The 25,693-nt window shown below is 45.3% G+C and overlaps 1 protein-coding gene and 1 long non-coding RNA gene across 2 annotated transcripts in view; one reads left to right on the top strand and one right to left on the bottom strand.

Moving 5' to 3' along the window:
- LOC111954989 (ETS domain-containing transcription factor ERF-like) lies at positions 1-25,611 on the bottom strand. Its single transcript, XM_070436199.1, is given in 7 exon segments — positions 1-3,641; positions 3,751-4,634; positions 5,637-5,706; positions 5,708-5,728; positions 5,730-5,754; positions 7,578-7,812; positions 24,932-25,611. Coding segments are annotated over 7 exon segments (1,824 nt in total). The 5' UTR covers positions 24,954-25,611; the 3' UTR covers positions 1-3,074.
- LOC139023309 (uncharacterized) overlaps positions 1-25,693 on the top strand; it is a 376,026-nt gene that overhangs the window by 43,793 nt on the left and 306,540 nt on the right. The window lies entirely within an intron of this gene.

The raw sequence follows: 25,693 nt of genomic DNA, 5'->3' as shown, positions 1-25,693 counted from the left end.
TTGTCCATTTTTACCTGTTTTAATTAACCCTGATTACACTTTAATTACAAATGAGGGGGAAAAATACAAGAGAAACAGAAGGYATAAATGTTGCCTCATGGTMTGGAGTCTCATCTCTTTGTTTGAGTGTTAAGTAACCACTGAAAGGAGTGAAAGAGAAGAATGAGAGTGAAAGAGTGAAAGGAGAAAGGAGAGTGAAAGAGGGAGATCGACACCATTCAAATAATACAGTGTCAAAACAATAGAATGTATTTCTTACCGAGTCCCCCCCCAAAAAATAAATCTATATACACACAAAGACCCCAAAAGATAATATTTCAAAACAAAGGTAATGTGATAGGATTATGTGAGCTCCTCTTTTCCATGTGTCCATAATTACAAATACAACTAGCTCAGTTGAGGTTACAACTACTWTTTTAGTTCAGCTAATAGTAAGATGGAGGAGTCGTCGTTGTCTGGAAATTACATACGGAAAATATAAAATACAAAACACGAGAGATTCAAATAGCCATGGAAAAGAGGTAGGCCCAGAGGGGTACAAAATAATCATAGTAAATAATGTTAATAATAATAACAATGACAGTAATAATAATTTGGGACAAATAATAAAACAGCAACGACGAGAGGGAAAAGTAGGAACATTTTTTGATTTTTTTTTTTGAAGCAACGATGCAGCTGTCAGTTACAATGCATGGCAGGACAAAAGACTTGCTGGGTGGCTGAGGCAACACCAACATCTGCATACAGACACCCACTTACACCATACTAGTGCTATGAACAAACTCTTCAGCGAGTCTTTTTTTTGGGGGGCCCGGATCTTGTTGAGTTACAAAGGCTGGAGGCACCTAGACGGCACCCGCAGAGCGTTCTCAGATTACGGGAAGTCCCTCTCTGAGGTTTTGTGATGTCATATCCTGCATGGGCGAGGGTTGTTTCTTTGGTTAAGAGTCTTCCAAGCCAGAGAGACTAGTACGGGGGTGGGGGATCATTTCGCTAGTGATGTCACCTTCCTTTTTACTCTAGGTTAACCCACATTACAGCCCTCTCAGCAGACCAGGTCTACCTTAAACATGTACATATTCAGTGGTGGCGTGTTGCTGATGCATTCTCCTAGTATAGTTCATGGTCCAAGACAAAGGCTAAGTCCAGCCAAACGGCAGGTTCAATAGACAACAAAGGTGCCTTGTCCTTGTGTTTCCAGGAGAGTTTGGGTTGCTGAGGGGGTGAGATCCTGGTCGTAAAGTTGGGGTTCGGGGGGGGACAAGACAAGCATGTCTGTTCTTTAGTGATGGCCAGAAAAGGTGAGCCCAAATCTTAGTGTCCACGATGCAACATTTCTCCATTATTTGTTCATTTACTGGTCGCTTTTCACCGACCAATCCTCAAGCCCCCGCAAACAGAATACTTGTTTTTACATTATAAATATAAAATGTGTTCTGATTCCTCTTGCACATGAACCCTTTCCAATTCAGCTCYGCTGTCAAAAGAGGCAAGGTGAGAAGAGGCTCCCTCATATATATGCCCAATATAGTTATCATTAAAAATAGCATTTCCTGATTCATATCAAATTATACTTTTTTGAATTATAACATTTGTATTTGATATATTCAAATAAAATATGTGTAGTATTGGTTTTAGTCATTCAGAATCTGTTTCTTGGTATAAAAAAAGGCAAAGTGGCATTCAGTGTATAAGGTATGTGCCCACACCAACAAATTTCAGTACAGTATGCTTGAGGCTTCTATAGTGTGTGTGTGTACATTATTTGGCCAGGGTAATTCATTTATAGTCGCCTGTCAGTTTAAAAAAAGCACAATCTCAATTTGTCTTGTTTGTTCAAAAAATGCGCTGAATATTTTTAAAATACAGAAAATAAAAGGAATTTAAAAAGTTTAAAATGTTACTACAAGGCTTTGCATGAGCTCACCTAGGTACTCACATTCATTTCACCGTATACTTTTTTGGGGAGCGAGAATTTTTTTGTTGTTGATTCGTTTCAGTTCAAGAACATTGTATATACAGAGGTACTTCTAACCCTCCGTGCACTGCAAATGCCCCACCGCGTTTCCCCAAATACTGTCCTTTTTTCTTTTGAGGCGCTCTTTATGGGAGAAAGAAGCAGCTCGGACCAGGGGAACGGAGGAGACCTCTAAGATAATCTTTCAACACCATTCCAAGCGGACAAATTACCAATCTCCTCGATTCACTCTCCTTATAAGATTGTGCAAAAGTCATGTAGGCATACATGTTAATTAATGGCCCCTAACTTGTAGGGTCCCCACATTAATGGCCCCTAACTTGCAGGGTCCCAACTTGAAGGGTTTTTGCTGCTCCCCTTTTTGGACCCTGCGCAGTACACGAGCTGTCCATTAAGGCCTGGTTGCACGCCATTTTGTTTTTTGTCCCTACGCTCAAGTCGGTGGGGGACGATGATCAAAGAGAGAGCGCTGACTCAGACAAATTCAGTCCCAAGTCTCTAAGTCAGTCCCTGTGATTAGACAGATTTGGACAGGGAAGTCTCTTCGTTATGACTCCCGAGCTCCCTTCCCAGTCAAAGGTGATGGAATAGTTGACAAGAGTTGGTACGAGGCCCCTCGCTTTCCTCTGCTTTGTAAACCACTGTACGTGAAGACAGGCACTTCTGTAATCTCTTTTCAATTCTGTTGAAGATAAGGGGGGGGGGGGGGGATTCTTTCCCATCTGTGTTGATGCATCTCTGAAAGGCAAAGGAGCTATGGGTGTTACTGGGAGGAGATGTTGAGGCGAGATGGGAGGCACCTAAAGGCAGTGTACAGGTCTAAGGGATGGATCCTGGATTTAGGCCCTGGGGGTCTTTCGTTTAGAGGGGGTGTCAGTATTCATTTGTGTCTAAGTCCATCCCTTAGTGTCTCAGTCACAGCATGCTGAGCTGTTTGTTAATGTTCTGGATTTAATGTGTTGAAAATGGGAGTAAAAAGGCATTTTGCCCAGGCACTTGTTTCTATGTGCATGCTTGGTTATATGAGCGAATGTGTATGTAGGTACGGGCATGTGATTGTGTGTATGCGTGTCCACGGTTTGTGCGTATCCCTGCCTCAGCAAGCTCCATGGCTCTCCAGAGACAGCTGGGCCGTGGCTCTCTGCAACTCGGAGCTGGCCCTGCGCTGGGCCGGRGGGGGAGGAGCGCGCAGACTCAGGGACAGGCTTCTCCTTGGCCCCTCCCCATTCTCTGACTCCCTCCTTGCTGGCTCCACCTGTTTCTCCGCCCGCACTTTCTTGTCCTCGGCCTCCTCGCGCTCGCCATCAGCCTCCATCTTCTGGTCCTCGCTCCAGCGGCGTTTGAAGCGCAGCTTCAGGGGGATGCAGAGGGTGCCGCCGGGGCTGATGAGAGGGCCTTGGCCCGGCTCGCTCTTCAGGCCCAACAGGGAGGGGGTTAGAGGGCCCATGGGAGGGGCGGCGGGGGTCTTGAACACGTCCTCGTCCAGGTCGTCCTCGACGATGGCGCCCAGGTTGCCGTTAATGAYGGCAGTAGGSGCGGTTCCGTTGGTGGGATGAGGGGGGATGAAGACGTCTCCCTCGTCGTCATCAAGCAGCTCGTCCTCCTCGCTGATGTCGGTCACCTCCACCTCCTCATCGGACTCGACGTCGGAGACGGGCTCCAMCTAGACAACAAGAGACAACAGATGAGTCATTGTTGAGAACATCTCTTTTTACATTAACAAACGGGTGGTTAGTCAGGCTAATCTTGATTCTGGTTAGGGATTGGCTCACCTTGATTTTTGGGCCCACTGAGGAGGAGTTAGAGAGCAGCCCTGAGGCAGCGTAGGAGGAGCCTAGGCTAGAGGAGGAGCCCCCGGTAGAGGAGGCGGAGCCGTCCTTCTGTTTACGCCCCAGCGGAGGTGGCTGCAGCTTGAACTTGAAGGGCGAGGGGTGCTGCTCCTCCCCTTGGTGGTGGTGCAGCGAATGGGAGTGGGGCATGGGCGGGGCATGGTGGTGGGCYGTYATGGGCTTGTCAGGGGCGGCAGAGGGCCTGTGKGGCTGGGGGACCACGATGTTGGGGTAGTGGAAGAAGGCTCTGGGGCTGAGGTGGTAGTTGTAGACGCTCTGGTGGTGGGCCTGCAGGTAGCGCTTCATGTCGTCCGGRTTGAAGGAGAAGTGGGAGCCCAGCATGGGGCTGAGGGAGGGGGACGGGGTGTAGGGCAGGTGGGAGCCAGGGGTCATGGAAAGGGCCGGAGACAGGGTGGGGCCCAGGAGGCCCCCAGGGCCCGGCAGGGGGGACACAGGGAACGGGGACATGGGGTCACCATGGACCCTGTGGCCGGGTGGGGGGCGGCCTAGCCCACCAGGGCCTCCGTAGGCGCGAAACAGCGAGTCGTGGGAGAGGCGGGGGTGGAGGAGGCCACGGAACGCCCGTTCAGGGCCCGCGCCGCCACGATCTTCACCCCCCACGCCTTCCTCCAGCTCAGAGTTGGTGGAGGTGCCATCGCTGCAGTCGGAGACAGAGCCGCGGCCCAGGCGGCGGGCCACGCTGCTGAACATGCCCGGGCTGCGCAGGTCCTCACTGGGGGAGAGCACATCGGACGGGGTGGAGGGGGGAAAGCGGAAGTGGCTGCCCCCAGTCGGCACGGGAGGGGCGCTCTGGGGGACTCCCCTACCTGGAGAGAGACGAGAGGACGAGTGAGTTAGAGAGGGTAGGAATGAAACAGTGAGGTAAATCAGAGAGAGTAAAATAAGAGAAAGAGAGATGAGGAAAACAGTAGAGGAAAAACAAGTGTGAGGCACTAGGTGAGAAGGATGAGTGACTGAAAGTGAAACCAAGTAAGAAGAAGCAGGTGAGTGAGAGGAAAAGTCACTGTATACAGAAACAGAGACCAAGACCGAGTAACACACTGGCCACGTGTTACATTCCACTTTCCGACGCTTCCATGCCAAATTGTGGCACACAATACATTCTTGGCATCCTCRCCCGTGCCAAAATGAAATATTGGAAAGTTGTTATTTTTTGCCATCACAAACATGGGTCAGGTTGCTCCATTTTCCCAAAACCGCTGAGTKAGTTAACGTCGGAGAGGCATGGGTGTGTGTGACCGTTATACCAAAACACATGTCAAAACCCGGACCACATCACATATGGAGTATAATAAAAACGTCACGCAACAGTTACGCCTCATGGTATCAGGATTCAAGTGTGCCGTATTTACACTGYGGTGGTTGTGATTACCGCTGGAGGGGATTTAAGGGAAAACACTTGGTATGAAGCGGATAAACACATATGCAATCCTCGCTACACTACATAAACCTGATGGRGATGGACTCGTGTTTTAGCATTTAGCCCGCGCCATTACCAGTCAGCCGCTGTAGCCGTTTCCATTACAAAATGGCRCTACTATGGGTTAAGCTCTCAGATCTGTATTAGCCTAGTCTTTGATACGTTTGTAATTGGACATATGCATAAAAATAAAATAAAAATCYCTGTAAATACGCATGAGGACTTTATGGAAATGCTTTCAGAATAGTTAAGACTTCCAAACGATGGACACTTACAGCGTATTCATCTATACTGTGCTCAAACCGCTAACAAGTTGATCGTCTCGGGATCATCTCGTTTGCCATGATAAGTCTCTGGTGGATTCTTAACCAGACTAGAGACAGAGTACTGACAGAGCCCATGTCGATGAAGGGGTGTTGACCAGCACTCAACTTGTTGAAGTTGAACTTGTAGGTGAAACCTCTTTCCTTTGGTCTTGTGGAAGGATTCTCTTGTTGTAGTAATATCTGAGGGGGGGGGGGGGGGGAGGGGGGGGGGGGGGGGCAAGGTTTGCATGGTTACTAACCCTTTGTTCAATTTCCATGTTTAAATAAGGATTAAATACATTCAATTACATACTTTTCAGCATTACTGAGTGCAATACACAGAAAACCCCCAAAAATGTACAGTATCCATCACTGTGTAGTTGTTTGTCTAAGGGTATCATTATGGGCCGTAACCAACCGGGCCACAATATGAAACGTGATGAGTCGACACTGTAGAATAGTACGTCTCTCTTGCAAGATGCATTTTACCTCGATGAGACAAACATTTACAAACAACGGTTAAATAAACACACAGGGAAACGGATTCAGTCTTGACGAACTCCTGTTGCACCGAGTGGGAGGAAGTCCTCAGAGACGGAGTGCACTACAGTGGCTGCTGAACCAAAAGGCAGCGAGTTCGAGCCTTTTCATTGCTGATCCTCTCACTCGGTGTCCGCGCTGACTCGATGAATGGAGGGCCTTTTCCCGATTGCTGCGACTACAAATTATGACTAGAGTGGGCTCCCACCTACACACTTTCTAAATGGCAGTGATAGTAGAGGGCTGCCTGGTGCTTGCTTTGATATAGACGATGTGAAGTGGAGACGGGAGGTTTGGACTGGAACATAATGTTCACAGGCGCAGAAAGAGAGGACTCGAACACATGGGGGGGGAAAGGCCAGGAAGTACCACGCGAGCGCCAACACAAGCACACACTGTGTGATACGGTGAGTGACTTTACTGGAGTTGACACACGCACACACAGAGAGAGAGAGCTAGGCGAAACATGCGGGGACACACAAGCTCACACATGGGCTACGGTGCTTTGAAGAACATTTGAACTCACTTCAAACAAAGCACAAAGGGCTAACGTTACTACTGCCTGCAAGCCACAGCTTTAAACCAGCACATTTTGAACACTAACGCAGCTCGTAGCCCCCGAATCAAAGCCTAAACCCTAATGAGGAAAGAACATTGCAGTCTTTCAATTACTTCAGAATGGAAAACTACTTTCATTAAAGAGTTTTATGACAGAACAAAAGTACCATAGAGGTTAGGGTCAGACCGGTGGAGGAGACTAGTTTACTATAGAAACAAACCGACAAGGCGCAGATGGGATGGAGGAGGACTGGCAGAGAAAGCAGCTGTGACGAGTCATTGGTAGGATGAGCACTAGCTGACCCACACCAACCTACGACTTGAAGGTGACGCTGACAAGGCAGTATGTGGCCAGCGCTGGCTGCTAAGTGTGTGTGTGTGTGTGTGTGTGTGATAGCCAGAGATGTGTGCGATTGAGTGAGGGAGTGAGAACAGACTGAGGACTAAATAAAAGCTCTCCTCTTCCCACGTGCTCTGCGGTGTGTGCGTTTCTAAAAGACAAACGTTAACTAAATGAGCGGTCACATTAAAACGAGGGASCTTGACGTACATCGGAGATCAACACGTCGTGATGAACCGCGCTCCTGCGTTCTCCTCCCCCTCTCATTGAAAGAGTAACGAGGAGGAGGGAGCCACTCCAGAGCTCTCATTATTCCGGCCCAACTTAAATCAGCTAAAACGGTCTTCAAATAGAGAGATATTAGTTGGTTGTGTTAGCGCTGACGCAGAAGTTTAAGCACACTGCAGCCCTGACTACAGATTCCCCCACTCCTGGTCTAAGAACAAAATACCATTCAACCTGTATTTATACAGGTTTCTCACACTGAAATAAAAATCTATTTTGCAAGAGAGATTCGTTCACTTCCTTCTTCGTCCTACAATACCCAGAACCCCTAAGTCGAGTGACAATTGTTCCCGTTTCTTACCGAAGCGCCCTGCTCAGCTTGTCGTAGTTCATCTGAGGTTTGCACTTGCGGGCGCCCCACAGTCGGGCCACCTCTTCGGGGTCCTTGATGACAAACTCTCCGTAGTCGCCCTGCCAGGCRATGACTTCATTGTACTCCTCCTTCCGCAGCAGCTCCAGGATGAAGCACCACAGCTGAATCTGTCGCGAGCCAGGGCTSGACTCGGGCTTGTAGGCCCAGTCGGGGAAGGCGAACCCTGTTGACGGGGAGAAGGAGRGAAGGGGTTAGATGGAGGTGTAGTGTTCATATGCTGGGGCTGGTGGAACATGGGGAAAATCAGAGGCAACGGGAAAAATGCGGATAGTGGAGAGTCGACAAAGGGTTGAAGAATGGGTCCCAAAAAAACWTTTTTCGAATTTTGTGTTTGATTCCCATGTGGCGGGTCACAAGAAGATTACTGACTAAGTCACTTTGGATAAAAGAGTCTTACAGAGCTGTGCTGGGATCAGTGTATAAAAGCAAAGGAAGTTCGTTTTTGGGGTAAATTTGTTTTGAGTTTGAAATCAAAGCTGTACAGGGATTGGGCCTGGTGCTTTCATATCAGTTTCATGTTCATCGTGTATCAGCCTTGAGTATGAAGACAAAATAAAAGATAGAACGAGCATTAGACACAGAACATGTGAGAACAGTGAGAGCGAATGTGTTTTAGCGATGTAGGTTGTCCTTAAAGACTCAACACCACTTCAATACAAGACCAGGCAGACTAGGAGAGACATAACACCACACACACACACACACACACACACACACACCTCCTTAGGACTAAATGTGCTCTAGCAACCAGGCTGAGAAAATCTCTCATAGAAACATATGGGCACAATACAACACATAAAAAACGCCCTACGGAGTGCATACCAGAGGTATTTATGTTGTCATAGGAAAACATTAGGACATATCTAGAATACTAGAGTAAACACTTAGATAAAAACACAGGCCGCAATGCAGACATTATCCCATTGAACCACCTGTTGGGCCAAGGTCACTATAGATCTTCATTCCAGGTCAAATGCCGCTGCACCAGAATGACTGATGCCCATTGTCACTAAACCTCTTGRTAAGCCTACACGTTGAAATCACGGAGGTAGATGATTCGATTTTGCAAGTCACCCAGTTAAAAGCCTAGGACACGTGACTCATTCAAAGCAATAGGATAGGCTAAACCATTGAACTCCTTCAATTGTCTCRTCTGAAATGACTAAACAGTGAATGGTTCTGATAGCCATCTGATGCTTCACAGCCCATAAAGCATACGCATATCATTCCCACATCGTAGACAACAGGGCCCAGATCAACGGCGCCACTTCAGCATCTGTACCACTTGGGCAGATGCTGGGAAGCTGGTGCCAACGCACATGTAAAGTCCAGCAGGAACAGAGAACATGAAAGCAAGTGAGCAAATTGAACAACCACACATGTAGAGAAAAGGTAAAGTGGGTGCAAAGTGCTCACACACACGAATAGCAGCAATGCCCACTGAGCGTGCGTCAGTGCTGACTCATGGCCTGTTCTTGTTTGTCATTCAGCTTTCACATGGAGTACGCCTTTCCCCTCCACGCTGCCATCCCTTTCTTTTCTTCGCTCCCTCTGACACCATCGCCTAGCAACAGGCTATTTTAGCTCTAAAAATAAACACACCGAACAAAAACTGTAATTCAATTAAAAGGTTCCTCGTTTTTTTTTTTTACAGAAAGTAGGTGGGGAGGACCGAGGTAAGAGAGAAATTGGGCGAGGGGGGCCAGGGAAGAGGAGGCGTCAAAGGATAAAAAGAGAACATCTTGTCATCTGTGGTTTCACTGATGAAAGTTCACGGTTCCGCTGTCCATTAGCCTTATGAAAACGGCACAGACAGTCACATACAACAAATCTCGAACACTCACAATGCTGCTCCTACCTAGACAGAGGAGTGCGAAAACCCCCCCAGCTATTACAAGCCTGTTTTCTGCTCTGTTGCACTAACTACAAGTGGTCCTGGCGGGACCGCTGCTGGTCCTGCGGGTGACAGTAACTATGATAGGAATAACACACAGATAAACACGCTCACAGCGCAGCACCATAATAACACACGCGTGTGGTGTGCTGATACCTGGGACTAGAGTCATGTCGTTGGCCATAGTGACCCAACGAACATCAAGTGTATGAGRTCAGTAAGAAGGCACAGCTGTCCAACCATTTTCCCTGGGTCTTTAAGGGAAAGAWCGGAAGGAGTAGTGACAGAAAGTGTATTTTTAGGACTACCACCAGAGAGCCTATTATTCGAGGAACCTGAATTTCCCTTCCAGCAGAACACACAGGATCTTTACATGAGAACCATTTTCATACGAGGCTTTCAATACAGCTACTTTTATTAAAAACGGCCCTATGTCGTCATGTGTTTATAATAGTAGCTTTAAAAACAGGTGTGCATTGTACTGAACGCCAACTGCTCTGAGACCAGGGGCCCCGTCTCTTTCTCACCCTGTTCCCGCCATCAATTCCCCCTTTTCCCTCCCTTCCTCCTATTCTTTGCTGGCTCTATATTTAACTTCAGGAAAAGGTTGGCTGGCCTCCGTTTGCTAGTGATGGCTGTCTGGCCACAGAGATGGGTAGGTGAGKGCACGGGGGCGAATGGACTTGTTCTCCGAGTGAGTAGAGCGTCGCCACTGGACTACAACAGGGACATGCCATGGTGCACTGTGTTGACAAACACCGTTTGTTATATTGTGAGAGCTCGAACACTGTCAAAAAAAACAAGAAAGCAAGCACAAAAGMGGCTTGATGCTAAAAAGTGGATGCTAACATTGACTCATGCTAGCATAAAGGGCTAATAGTTCCCGATCCTAAAGACATGGCCATCAACACCAACTCATGATTTTATTTAACTAGGCAAGTCAGTTAAGAACAAATTCGTATTTACAATGACGGCCTACACCGGCCAAACCCTAACCTGGAAGACACTGGGCCAATTGTGCGCAGCCCTATGGGACTCCCAAYCACGGCCGGTTGTGATACAGCCTGGAATCGAACCAGGGTCTGTAGTGACACCTCTAGCACAGATGCAGTGCCTTAGACCACTGCGCAACTCGGGAGCCCTAAAGCCAGGGGTGGCTTAAAAAAGGGGTGGCTTAAAAAAAACAGGAATGAGACAGAAGAAAAGTAAATTAACGTGTAGGAGAGAGAGGGGGGGGGGGGGTGTAAAGAGATGAGAAGAGTAAAGAAACTCTTGATATGCGATCGTCATCTTTACATCAACAATCGTCAATGTCGACGCCACCGAGATGAAAGCGAGTCAGAATGCAACGGTGGTTGGACCGTCGTGGGGCTGGACTGCGACGGTGTAATGGATCCCGAGGTGCGCCGGCCAACTGTGCCCAGACAGAAACCAGACGCGTCTCRGGGAGTTCCGTGCAGTGCAAGCTGTGATTAAATCAGCCCTAGATGGTTAGACAGAGCGCGTGTTTGCGCCAATTTCCCTGCTATGTGAGGACTGTCGAGTATGAGTGCAGGTCTTGCCTCGTGCGGGGAGGACTCAGAGCCAGTGTTTATAAGCACGCCTGTGCAGGCCCTGCTCAGTCTCCACACTCAGCAATAGATCCCTGGGACAGACTTCCTAAATACTAGTCTTGGAGACCYGAGGTTAGGAAATGGAGTTGTGTTGATCTCCATAATAACTTGATTTGTGCGTATATTATTAGCAACTAAAACAGCACTCATAATTCACTATAAAGTATTTGGTAAACCTCAACCAATTTGAAGATTTGAGTAGGAATTGTTTGACCAGGCTTGACCCTTAACACTAGAACCGCTAAAGCAGTCATTTGGACTGCTCATGAATAAAACATTTAAAAAGTATAACTCTGCCATTTTTAAAGTCATACCCCCCCCTGTCCTTGACTTTTCCTAAAATAARTCTATATAAAACACACCATTGTTGTTAGAATCTTAATATCCCAAACATAATTGAAGGTAACCAGTTTTAGGAGGGAGTGTCATTTTGTGAATGGTTTTCCCTTTGTCCCTCCTTTACCCGACAGTAGGGCCTGCTCCTCTCCTCCCGACAGTTGAAGATGCCGTGCCCAGCTGATAATCGCCCTGATAATGGTCTCAAACCTGAACTACACCGAAAATAATTTCACAACAGATTAAATAAATGAAGTATGATGAATGAGAAAGGGGGAGAACGGGTGAGTTGATGAGCGAGGGGAAGCGAACGACACATAATTATGTAAATCACTCAATTGTGAATGAACAGGGCGCGTCATTCTATTGATTCAGTCTCCCTCAAAATGTTACGCACCCGATATCAGTCCACCGMATCTAAGCAGTCTTATCAGTCTACTCGGTGTGCACAGTGAGAGCGGGAGTCATTTACAAATGGCAAGAAGACCAAGACGAATGGATGCAGATGCTGCGTTAGGGTTGCTACAAAATCTCAATGTAAACGCTCAGATGGTAGGGAAGAAAKGAATCATGACACCTGATGATTTTTCTCCTTATTCTCACAGCCTGATCCTACACTTCCGAGGCCTTGTTGTTGTTATTGTAAATAAAAATAAATAAAAACKGTTACCGCGTTCCAACACATATGCTTTCCGTTTCATAGTTGTAACAAAGGCATTCCAAGAATAAAATCGAKTGAACACTGGGAGTGTCACCCGGTGCCAGGCGGTTCTGGTGTTGAGGGAATGGTAGAAAAGCAACAACAACAAAAAACACGAGGTATTTGCACACGCTTAATCATCCCAACGACGTTAAGACTGCTGTGAACCATGTGACTTCGTAGAGAGTGGAGCCAGTGACCTGGAGAGGTCCTGGAAGCGATCAGAGGCAACATGGAGGGTTGTCGGCTAGGTAAGCCTRGCTCAGCGCAGGATTTTTCCTCCATGCTCTGAGCTGGTACTAAGAGGGTCATTTGCAAGACCCCTGGACTAAATCAGGTCCGGCCCAAGTGAGAGGACGACCATGTATTTATTGTCTAATCCCCACTACCCCAGAGAATCAGATCAAAATGTTATTTGTTACATGCGCCGAACACAACAGGTGTAGGTAGACCTTACCGTGAAATGCTTACTTACAAACCCTTAACTCTTTTTTTCTTCTTAAAACTGCATTGTTGGTTGAGAAAATATCTTCTAAATAAATTTAAAGTTAAAAAAAAATATATATCGAAAAAGTAACAATAAAGAGGCTATATACAGGGGGTACCGAGTCAATGTGCGGAGGTACAGGTTAGTTGAGGTAATATGTACATGTCAGTAGGGGTAAAGTGACTATGCATAGATAAACAGTGAGTAGCAGCAGAGTAAAAAAAAAAGGGGGCAAATAGTCCAGGTAGCCATTTGATTAATTGTTCAGCAGTCTTATGGCTTGGGGGTAGAAGCTGTTCAGGAGCCWTTTGGACATAGACTTGGCGCTCCAGTACAGCCTGACTAGGGTGGCTGGAGTCTGACACTTTTAGGGCCTTCCTCTGACACTGCCAGTTATTGAGGTCCTGGATGGCAGAAAGCTTGGCCCAAGTGATGTACTGGGCCGTACGCACTACCCTCTGTAGCGCCTTGTGGTCGGAGGCCGAGCAGTTGCCATACCAGGCGGTGATGCAACCGGTCAGGATGCTCTCGATAATGCAGCTGTAGAACTGTTTGAGGATCTGAGGACCCATGCCAAATCTTTTCAGTCTCCTGAGGGGGAATAGGCATTGTCGTGCCCTCTTCACGACTGTCTTGGTGTGTTTGGACCGTGATAGTTTGTTGGTGATGTGGACACCAAGGAAGCTCTCGACCTCCTCCACTACAGCCCCATCGATGTGAATGGGGGCGTGCTCAGCCCTTCTTTTCCTGTAGTCCACAATTAGCTCCTTTGTCTTGATCATGTTAAGGGAGAGGTTGTTGTYCTGGCACCACACTGCCAGGTCTCTGACATCCTCCCTATAGGCTGTCTCATTGTTGTCGGTGATCAGGCCTTCCACCTACCACAGACACTGTGGGGCATGCTGTTGAAAGAAGTCAACTCTGATTGGCTTTTTCTCATAGACAAGCATTCCATGTGACATGGAAATGGGCCTATCCAGAGGGCAGTGGTCTGAAGGTGGGTTCTGACTGGTCTGTCCAGACASCCTCCCAGTGGGGTGGACCCAGATTGGCCTGTTTGCACAGTTGGCCCTTTCAGCCCCCTGTGGGTGACAAAGACAGAGACAGTCGTCTGGGCCCCAGGTTATTGGTGGTGGTCTAGGGGCCTGGCAATCACAAGCACACCATGGGGAGAAATGCAAGTGAGTTCCATTGTCTTAACTCATGTCAGTTTGTTATATCTTACCCCCTGCTCCTCTGGTATTTGTTCTATCATTTGAGACACACCATCTCMTGGCTGTGCTCAGATTCTTATTCTGTATCATTCCGCCAAGGAGGGAGATTCATGATATGGTGCACTGAAGTCGGCTTCTGAACTCAGGGGCATCCAGGCAGCACAGATTAGAGGTATGGCCTGTGCTCTGTTGGAGACAGACGGGGCTTTGACCTCCGTAGACCGCAGCAGTGTCTGGCTTCTTCTAAGCCAAATCTGTCTCTTCAAATCCTCGGGCGGCGCACGCTACAAAACTTCACTCAGCGAGGTATGAAATCTCACGTCTGTGAGTTCGCAAAAACACCAAGGCTTGCTGGATGATGGGAGAGATTCTGGAAAAGTAAGAGCAAACAGAGCAGGGGAAAGTGAGGGGGGGGGGAAGAGAAAGGTGACATGGAAGAGAAGACCAAGAGCTAACATGGACACAGACATTCAGAAAGTCAGTGGGAGAAAGATCAAGACGTAGTAGGCCAAGACAGAGGAGGAGATCAAGGAAACGTTAAGGGTAAAGAAAGTGGACCAGGGGTGCTACACGCAGTGGAAAGGGGACTGGAAATGGGGGTGAGAGAGTAAGAGTCAGAGAAACAGATAGATTGCCCCGTTTAGAACATTCTGTGTTGTGGTTAGGTCTCCAGACAGTCTTTACTTTCATTTTTGGTCAGACAGCGGCTGACGACAACTTGGTGGCTCCAGCTGTGGGATTAGCGCACAGTCGAAATAAGGGCTCCCTCCCCTAACCGGCGGCTGTCGCCACAGCCCAGAATAAACCACCAAACCAAGGGAGCGAGATGAATCAATCAGAGCTGATGCTGCCAATTCCTTCACTGACGGCTAATGCATCTTTCATTTTCCATCTTTCCATAGAGACTAAAGGTCTTCATAGTCATAAGTAATAGTAGTCATGGTGGCAGTACTCTACCTGCTTCCACTCAGAGACCTCTCGTAATCAATAACTAGCTTCAAATTGCCTTGATACAAATAACTAAACAGATTAGGCTACACGGGAGCATTTTGCTGGAATTTCAGAGCCCTGTTCAATAGCAGGGCATCATTAATGACGTTTACACATATCGGTTTTAGGTAGCCTGTAGAATGTGTACAGTCCATATTTCAGCAGAAACTAACTCGACCTCACGAATGCCCGGCCGCCCCGTCTTTAGTCAGCTGTTCGTACACACACACATTTGTTTTATACATTTTTTTATGGTTATTTATTTCGTGCTGGTCTTCATCCATATCCGCCGGTTACGCAGTTATACGGTAATTGTGCCAGCCCTAAATGTAGGCTGTGTGCGAATCRAACTTCAGGAAGGCCACATTGTTTATTTTAGTGGGACATGCGACACATCTACAGCGGTAGGCCATCATTGTAAATAAGAATTTGATCTTAACCGACTTGCCAGGCTAAATATTAATAAAATACTTTTTTTTTTTTTTTTATCTACTTGAGTGTGATTGATGATAGGCTGTATTTACAAAAACACTATGCCTGAAGGTGACCATTTTAACCATCTCAGTGTTCACACTTTCCTCATTCGGTTTAATCTAAGCCCTTCTGCATTAATGCTGGATCCTCCTCCGAGACTACATTTTGTGCATAAAAATAGAGGCAGTCAATGTGGCGTCGCCACAAAGATGGCAACCAGCATCAGCACTAGCGTGAGAATTGAGAAAGTGTGTGCTGCATTTGTCTGTGTGTGTGTGTGTGTGTGCGTGTGTAATGCAACACATACAGCCATTTAAATGCTATGTGGGGGATCCGGCCCGGTAATAAACCGCCGTGTGAGTGAGTGTGTGTGTTCAGCAGAGCACAATACAAAACGCTGGGTAAATCTTCATTTCCCCTCTATATATTGTATGTAGAGGCGGTCTGATAGAAGTTACATAATTGATCTTTAAAAAAGGGGGGGGGGGCCTTGGTGACATTGTGGGGGTTCTCACTCGAGTCCGGTAAAAAGAACAAATGTTCTGCTGAATTAACTCTGAGCTGTGGTCTCTGGCTGTAAAGCTTAACGACTGGAGAGGAGACAGGGGGAGAAAACAGACATAGGAGTTTTAAACCTCCCCTGATAAGATGGAACCAGTCGAAGACTAACGGGAACAGGGCTGAGATTCCCTTCTGTTCTGTCACGGCCCGTAAAATGACCACCCCTTCTGCTTTCTCCTTCCTCGCACGCTTTGATCTTGCTTCTGGTGAAGAATCGGGTGCAAGCTGTCAAGTTTGTGTGAAGTAGCGTGAGAAAGGATGGAGTCCACACTGCCGTGTTCTCACCAGTCCAGCCTTCACACAGGCTTATGTTCAAGGAGACGCGCTTCAGAATCTCACTGAGAGTACACCACTAACACAAACATTAGCTTGAAGTAAAAACACACATGTGGAAAAGCGAAAGCCACAAGGATCCAGAGAGAGTTYTGACAGACACAGGCGAGACAAAACCTCAGGGTTCCCACCAAATCCAAGGCTGGAGCAGACWAAAAAAAATACCCATGATGCTCCCCTCCGTCCACAAGCCACAGGACAGAGCAACCAGCACTATTGACAGCTTGGGGGACAAAGATTGCCATGGGTGAATGATGTGATGGTGTTAATTGTGTCCAAATGCAGTCCTTTTGCATTAAAACAAATAGTGTACTAGAAAAACTGTCTACAGATCTGTTAAACACCAAATGGTATACTTTAACTGATAAATGTCAGACATTTTGGTCCCTTTGACACAGTGATTATAACAACTCAAACATCTGATTATGTGAAGCCCATGGGCATTGGATGGGAACATTCCAGCTCAGAAGAGAATATTAGCATATCTATGCTAAATATTCAATTCTGTATCTTAGACGAGGGTTTTGGTAATGATTTTCAAGATTTTGAAAACCATACATAAAACCGGTCCTTAAAGTGTGTGGCATAGTACTTCAAAGTTCATCTTTCTCCGATTATGCCCGTTTCATTTAGGCTAGACTTAAACCTTTAAAAATGTTAGTTGAAGACCAAAGGACTAGATTTGAAAGCAAAAACATTTAAAATAAAAGTCTGTTCAGATTTYAAATGGGGGAGAAAAGCCCACCATAAAAGCCTAAGTATTCATGACATTMTAGAAAGAAATGCGCCTCTTCCAGAGTAAAATGTATCCAAGTTKACTTAAAATTGATGGGTCACATCAAGCTCTGAGTTTGTGAATTTGTGTAGAAGGCGGAACCTCTGTATCCTGTCAGGTGTTCACAGATCGAGAAGCCCTGACATGTTATCTGCTMAGCGGCCAAAATATTATTTGGTTACACTTGGGCTACCCTGGCGTTTCATCACACTGCAGGAGCCCTTTCAACCATGGAGCCGGGAGGGGGAGCTACCCTACTGTAGTAGTACAAATAGTCTACTGTAGTCAGTCAGTGGGTAACGGACTATGGTGCGTGCTTTTGTTTGACCTGCATTACCTGGGCTTGGTGTGTGTGKTTCCAGGCAACAACAAAAAAAATCTTCCTGCACGTCATCATCACGGGTCAGAATACGGAGTTCACTTGCGATGGTGCAGGTTTCCAATCAGACGCTTGAAGTCTGACGACAGTCATAACCTGTTTGTTAGGGGTTTTCCACAACCATCTATTACTTGGTCAGCTAGGCCTAGCCAACATGTTGGGGAAACATAGTCATGTTTAAAAATGTAGACAGGAACCATGTTGAATATTCCCAGTGACAAACATGAGCACCCCAGCAGTCACATGCAGTGGCCTGTGCAGGCTAATTGCTCATGTGTGGGTCCTTTCACTTCGCACACAGAAGACAACAAAAAGTGCCCGGCTACAGCTGTGATGTCTTACGCGGCGGGTTGACATAATGAGTAACACAAGTGGAAAATTGGAGCTAGCGGGCCAGACTCCACTCGCGTCCTACCAGGTTGGGAGCAGTGTGACCCATTTAACTGGACTCCCGGTGCAGTTGACAAGGCACCGCTGCGCTGTTTCACCTGGGCCAGTCAGCMAGGAGCACGCAATGTTCCGAATGAAACAGACTTCACTCTCTGTGGATTTGAGAACCATGTACACCTATATGACATTCTATAATCTACAACATAAAATGTGCCTGAATATCATTGCCTATAGAGAGAATTATTATTACTTTTTTGTAATCACACTATCAATATTTCCTGGAATGTTGGCATGAATCTACATTACAATATTAACACAGAGTACCAATTTGTAAGTCGCTCTGGATAAGAGCGTCTGCTAAATGACTTAAATGTAAATGTAAGTAACTCCCGTATGGCATAATGACTTGGACTGTCTCCAACCAAAAAATAAAATATTGGTCGACCAAGAGTCTGTTCTTTCAACCAATCAATTGCTAGAAATGTTAAAACGTGTATTTGTCCATATATAGACACATCCTACGTGTTTARATCAAATCAACTATATTATTATGATCATTATTAAAAATGTAAGTTCTGACAATTTGGAACAGCGCAAACACTAAATAAATTATAAATAATACCGGAGAGGCTGATCTAATGAAAAGAAAATGTTTTTTAAAATTAAGTGGTAACCCTTTATTACAGCATAGATTAAAAAGGGAAATGGGGATACCTAGTCAGTTGTACAACCGAATGCATTCAACTCAAATGTGTATTCTGCATTTAACCCAACCCCTCTGAATCAGAGAGGTGCGGAGGGCTGCCTTAAATCGACATCCACGTCTTTGGCGCCGCGGAACAGTGGGTTAACTGCCTTGCTCAGGGGCAGAACGACAGATTTTCCCTTGTCAGCTCTGGGATTCGATCCAGCAACTTTTTCAGTTACATGTTGTGGTTGCCTGAGGCTTGGTGCTCTTGGAATCAGTAGGCTACTAAACAAACACTCAAACAGATGCAGAATCTGTCTTATTTATGTAGATATGATGTATAAAGCCAGGCACATTTAAAAAGTACGGTTATTGATTATAGGCCTAATTAAGTTGGAGTTTCTTCTCTCCTTATTTTTCTTAGACAATTATGTCCAGGGCTGTTTTCTCATCCGACACCGCTGTTGCCTCTGCTGCGTTGTTCTCAATACTAATATGCTGACTAACTCTGCTATTATGCACATAGCAACATGGTCTAGGAAAAGGTGTCAATTCAACAATGCACTGATGTGTTTCAGAACTCCAGACAGCGACCATTATCCAACGCGGGAGAAGGCGCATTTGTTATAAAATAAATGTATTTGTTGCACAATTCTTCTTACATAATATAACCATWTACAATTTCCATAGCAAATGYCTTCTTCGACTGGATGGACTGTGCCCCGGCCTCCACAATGGATTAGTCCAAACAGACAGGCACGAACCAGACAGGTGTCTTGTACACCAGGATTATTTTTTGCTACTGCTCGACTAAAAGGACTCTCGGTCAACCGACAGCCTATCGACCAGTCGACTAAATGGGGTCAGCCCTAATAATGACCCATTTGTTAGACAGCGGAGTTGGGACACAGATGTAGGCTCAGCCACTGTCCTCCCACAAGATGGATTCCCGAAATGTGACGCATTCAGGAACAAATTGAACCAATGAGTGGATTGCAGATGAGTGAACGCCATGAAACTACTTAGGAACACTAAATCTGCCTTGGGGGATGTACAACTGCTCCTCCTGCAATCTTTCTTTTCAGAGGTAGTAAGAGATACCTGGAATCCTGCACAATAGAGGAACCTGGGTGGGGTGCTGACTGATGGCCCAAGGCAAGAATAACATTTGGTGTATGAAAACAAAATCCCCATTTTACCTCACCCTTTAGTTTCCCAGTTCCCACATCCCATTAGTCACCTTTTCTGGTGTTACAATGTGGGATTAAAATGAATTAAAGTAATTTTCTGTCAACAATCTACACAAAATACTGTGTAAAGGTGGAAGAAGAATTCTAACATTTGTATAAAATAAAAATAAAAAAATAAATAAAAAAACACACTAGCTAATATATCTTGATTAGATATGTTTTCAACACCCTGAGTCAATACATGTTAGAGTCACCGTTGGCAGCGATTACAGCTGCAAGTCTTTCTGGGTAAGTCTCTAATAACGTTCCAGACCTGGATTGTGCAACATTTACCCATTATTCTTTTCAAAATTCTTCRAGCTCTGTCAAATTGGTTGTTGATCATTGCTAGACAACCATTTTCAGGTCTTGCCATAGATTTAAGTCAAAACTGTTAACTCAGCCACTCAGGAACATTCAATGTCTTCTTGGTAARACCCTCCAGTGTAKATTTGGCCTTGTGTTTTAGGTTGTCTGCCAAAAAGGTGAATTAATCTCCCGGTGTCTGGTGGAAAGCAGACAAACATTTTCCTCTAGGATATTGCCTGTGCTTAGCTCCATTCAGTTAATTTTTTTATCCYGAAAWACTCCTGAATGATTACACGCATACCCGTAACATGATGCAGCCACAAGTATGTGTGGAATTGGATTTGCCCGAAGCATAACACTTTGTATTCAGGATAAAAAGTGAATTTCTTTGACACMTTTTTTTGCAGTATTACGTTAGTGCCTTGTTGCAAACAGGATGCATGTTTTGGAATATTTTTATTCTGTGCAGGCTTCCTTTTCACTCCGTCAATTACGTTGTGGGGTAACTACAATGTTGATGCATCCTCAGTTCTCCTATCACCGCCATTAAACTCTAACCGTTTTAAAGTCACCATTGGCCKCATGGTGAAATCCTGGAGCAGTTTCCTTGCTCTCCGGCAACTGAGTTAGGAAGGACRCCTGTATCTTTGTAGTGACTGTGTGTATTAATACACCATCCTAARAGTAATTTATAACTTCACCATGCTCAAAGGGATATTCAATGTCTGCTTTTAAAAATGTTGACCCATCTACCAATAGGTTCCTTTCTTTGCGAGGCATTGGAAATTCTCCACAGTCTTTGCGGTTGAATCAGTGTTTGAAATTCACTGCTCAACTGAGGGASCTTGCAGATAATTGTGYGTGTGGTGTACAGAGATGAGGTAGTCATTCAAAAATCAYGTTAAACACTATTATTGCACACAGCGTGAATCCATGCAACGTATGTGAGTTGTTACGCAAATGTTTTGTCCTGAACTTATTTAGGCTTGCCATAACAAAAGGGGTTGAACACTTATTGACTCAAGACATTTCAGCTTTAATTAATTTGGAAAAACATACACAGAACAAAAATATAAAAACGCAAAATGTTAGTCCCATGTTTCTGAAMTAAAAGATCCCAGAAGTGTTCCAGACGCACAAAACTCTTCTCAGATTTTGCCCACAAATTTGATTACATACCTGTTAGTGAGCATTTCTCCTTTGCCAAGATAATCGATCCACCTGACAGGTGTGGCATATCAAGAAGCCGATTAAAAAGCATGATCATTACACATGTGCACCTTGTGCTGGGGACAAATGACAACTCTAAAATGTGCATGTTTTGTCACAGGACACAATGCCACAGATGTCTCAAGTTGAGGGAACATGCAATTGGCATGCTGACTGAAGGAATGTCCACCAGAGCTGTTGCCAGATAATTTAATGTTAATTTCTCTACCAACTTTGTTTTAGAGAATTTGGCAGTACGTCCAACAGGCCTCACAATCGCAGACCATGTGTAACCACACCAGCYCAGTACCTCCACATCCAGCTTCTTCATCTGTGGGATCGTCTGAGACCAGCCACATGGACAGCTGATGAAACTGTGGGTTTGCCCAACCAAATAATTGTTCATAAACTGTCAGAAACTCGTTGTCCTTACCAGGGTCTTGACCTGACTAAAGTTTGGTGTTGTAGCCGACTTCAGTGAGCAATTGCTCACCATCGATAGCCACAAGCACGCTAGAGAAGTATGCTCTTCACAGATGAATYCTGTGCMGGTTTCAACTGTGCCKGGCAGATGGCGGACAGAGTATGSCGCCATGTGGGCGAGCGGTTTGCTGATGTCAACGTTATGAACAGAGTGCGCTATGGTGGCCGTAAGATTATGGTATGGGCAGGCATAAGCTACGGACAACGAACWCAATTGCATTTTATCAATGGCAATTTGAATGCACRGAGATACTTTGATGAGATCCTGAGGCCCATTGTCGTGCCATTCATCCGTCTCCATCACCTCATGTTTCAGCATRATAATGCACGGYCCCATGTCGCAAGGATCTGGGCACAATTCCTGGAAGCTGAAAATGWCTCAGTTCTTCCATGGCCTGYATACTCACCAGACATGTCACCCATTGAGCATGTTTGGGATGCTCTGGATCGACGTGTACGACAGCGTGTTCCAGTTCCCGCCAGTATCCAGCAACTTGTCTCAGTCCTCTTCAATGGCAGTGCAAACATTCCACAGGCAACAATCAACTGCCTGATCAACTCTATGCGAAGGAGATGTGTCTCGCTGCATGAGGCAAATGGTGGTCACACCAGATACTGACTGGTTTTCTGATCCACGACCCTAGCTTTCTTTTCTTTTTTTAAAGGCAACTGTGATCAACAGATGCATATCTGCATTCCCAGTCATGTGAAATCCATAGATTAGGGCCTAATKAATTTATTTAAAATTGACTGATTTCCTCATTTGAACTGCAACTCAGTAAAGTCTTAAATTGTTGCATGTTGCAACAAAGAAAAATCTCAATTGAATCCTTTAAATTCAGGTAGTAACAACAAAATGTGGAAAAAGTCAAGTGGTGTGAAAATACTTTATCAAGGCACTGTATAGGCTGGTTAACATAGCACCATGCTCTGAAATACAGYGAGGAAACCAAACTTTAGAAACACCTTCGTAATATTGCGTTTGATTATCAGGGTGTAGTGTAATATTTGTATTTATTTAACTAGGGTAAGTCAGTTAAGAACAAATTCTTATTTACAATGACGGCCTAGGAACAGTGCCTTGTTCAGGGGCAGAAAGACAGATTTTTACCTTATCAGTACGGGGATTCGATCTAGCAACCTTGCGGTTACTGGCACAACGCTCTAACCACTAGGCTACCTGCCACCCCTTTGCCGTGTGACATGATGCAAGACACACCTCTTTGTACTAAACTAGAGAASGACTCGATCTTGCGAACTAGACCTACTCAGGGATGCAGAAGGGTGTGATTGCGGCCCACAATTCAGGGTGTTCCTGCATATATACTTCTATTGGCCCATTTTTAAACCACAAACAAAGGGCATAGGGATTTGYAAATGACTGGAACTACAGTAGCTACTTTGCTATGGATTCAACAATTAATAAGAATAACAATACTAATACAAAAACGTTCAATTGCCTAGTGTTTGTTGGCTGGCAACATTTTTGATTAGCCGAAATCTTCCCAAATGTAGGGCACACTCACAAGAAATATCGGACCAATGACAATGGTATCGGACAGGCATGTCCCCCATGATGCATGTAACGTTGGCATTCTACAACTTAGCTACTCTAGCTAGCTAGTTAATGGAACTTCGAAAAGTTGTGCCTGAGTTAAAAGGGCAATTCACTTTTCAACCTTTTTCATTATATCCAGCACCATAACGAATTGCAAAAATCACTGAAGTTGGAGACTTATATCTCCCTCACTACCTTTAAGCATCAGCTGTCAGAGCAGCTTACCGATCGCTGCAGCTGTACACAGCCCATCTGTAAATAGCCCATCCAACCAACTACCTACCTCATCCCCATATTGTTTTTCTGCTCTTTTGCACACCAGTATTTCTACTTGCACATCATCATCTGCACATCTATCACTCCAGTGTTAATTACTAAATTGTAATTACTTCACCACTATGGCCTATTTGTGTCCTTACCTCCTTACTTAATTTGCACACACTGTATAGAGGTTTTTCTACTGTGTTATTGACTGTACGCTTGTTTATCCCATGTGTAACTCGCACTGCTTTGCTTTATCTTGGCCAGGTCCCAATTGTAAATGAGAACTTGTTCTCAACTGGCCTACCTGGTTAAATAAAGGTGAAAAAAATATATATAATAATAATAATAAATAACAGCGGCGGTCGTTGACGTTTAAGATGAGGGAGGACAACACATCTGAAAATTGGGTGTTTATATGATCTGTGGTTAAAAAATAAAGGTCCTAAAAAAAATGCTTCTCTGTGACGTCACCGGGTAGAATGAAAAATTGTTTAAATCTTTGATTTTCAAAATCTGAAAAATGTCTATCTGGGTGGGGGGACTTTTAATGCTCCCCACGTCATGGGGAAACTCAGTGTTTGAAATGTTTTAAATTGAAACGTAGAAAAGTTCGCACATATGTAGACACTGGTTTTGTGCTGAAGATAATGAAAATGGGGCTGAAAAGCAGTGGCTAAATGTCGAATGCGTGTCCTACAATGCCCAACTAACATCCCTGGTTGCTAATTAGCTAATGGAGAAAACTAAGAAAAYAAACAAACTATTTTGTTTATCAACAGGTCAGTAGTGCCCGTTTGATAGCTAACGTTACCTTGCTTAACATGGGCTAATGTTACTCGCCAGGAATGTCAATTTTGGGCGAATTGGCTAGTTAGCTAGTCAAGTGTGGAAGTTTGAAAGTTGGTTAGCTAACTGCATCGACTAATAATAGCCATGTAAACTTCGCTATCAGACACCGATATAGTAAACTGTACGCTAACAAATAGACAGTGGTGTGAGCAACGGATTTCCCGTAATTACTTCACAAACTTCCCCTGACAAGTTAGCTAGCTAGCTCTGCTTGGACTCGAGTGGGAAATTGCGGCAATTCATTTCTAACGTTAGTTAGCTAACTAGCCTAGTGCAATAGCTTGTATGGATTTTCAAAGTCTCATTACGCAGAGTTCTCACTAAGTTATTAGTACGATAACCATGGGTCATTTATCACACAATGGTAGATCATTACAACTGTATCATTTGCCATTACCAAATGTATCCAGGTGAGATTGTGTTGTTACGTGAAACAATAACAAGTGCCAGTCGAGCGCCATAAAGTATCAAGCACTTTCCAGTGGACAACAGGGACAGACAGTTCCATTCGGACAATAGTTGGTCCGCGAACATTATCGTAACTTACCCGTATCCCCCGGGGTTTTCATGGTGACTCTGGTCAATTCAGACAGTTTCCCGTTTGGTTTCTAGCTCGCTTGGTATCCGACACCCAGACTTCGTTGTTCTTCTTGATATGTTGCAAAATTCCTCGTTAGCTTTAAAACTTTCCCGTTTCTAAGCTTAGCCTAAATCCCTCTGTTCTCAAGCGCTCTAAACCCCTGGCCCCCTACTGTTCCCTAGTTACTTTTGAGCTCCAAGTTGTMTTTTTTGTCTTCTTTTTTTACAAATCGTTGAGACGAATAATGTTCTAGCTTTGTATAAATCCAATCGTCAGCTCTGAATGGCGTTGAACTTTATGTCCGTCGTGCCGATAGCGGGGGAATGCCTTGTAACACTCGGTTCTAATTATTTAGCTCATCAATTTAACCGCGTTACAATGTTGCATAGTCGAATCTTCCACATCATCATTCCAGCAGTCAAAACAACGCAAGAAAAATTCTCAATCTGAGTAGTATGGAACCACGTTTTTTTTCTTTCTCTTTCTACAGACTTTTCATTTTCCACTCACTCCGTATTCTCTACCCCCCTTCCTCTCTAGGGGTGTCGTGTTTCGCTCTCCCTACCACACGGGGCCGCCCACGCGGACCTGGGAAGGAGCTACGCCTACTTGCCATCCGCCTAGTTGGCGTCACTACACCGTGCGACGTTGCTGTGGAGACCCGCCGCTGGTAAATTGATGTATCCTGTTTTGCCGCGAATATGTAACCGCGTCAAATCATAATCAGTG

The sequence above is a fragment of the Salvelinus sp. IW2-2015 genome, linkage group LG30 (genome assembly GCF_002910315.2).
Source record: "Salvelinus sp. IW2-2015 linkage group LG30, ASM291031v2, whole genome shotgun sequence".
Taxonomy (NCBI): Eukaryota; Metazoa; Chordata; class Actinopteri; order Salmoniformes; family Salmonidae; genus Salvelinus; species Salvelinus sp. IW2-2015.
Note: the sequence above shows the minus strand (reverse complement) of the source record. Positions and strands in the feature narration are given on the sequence as shown.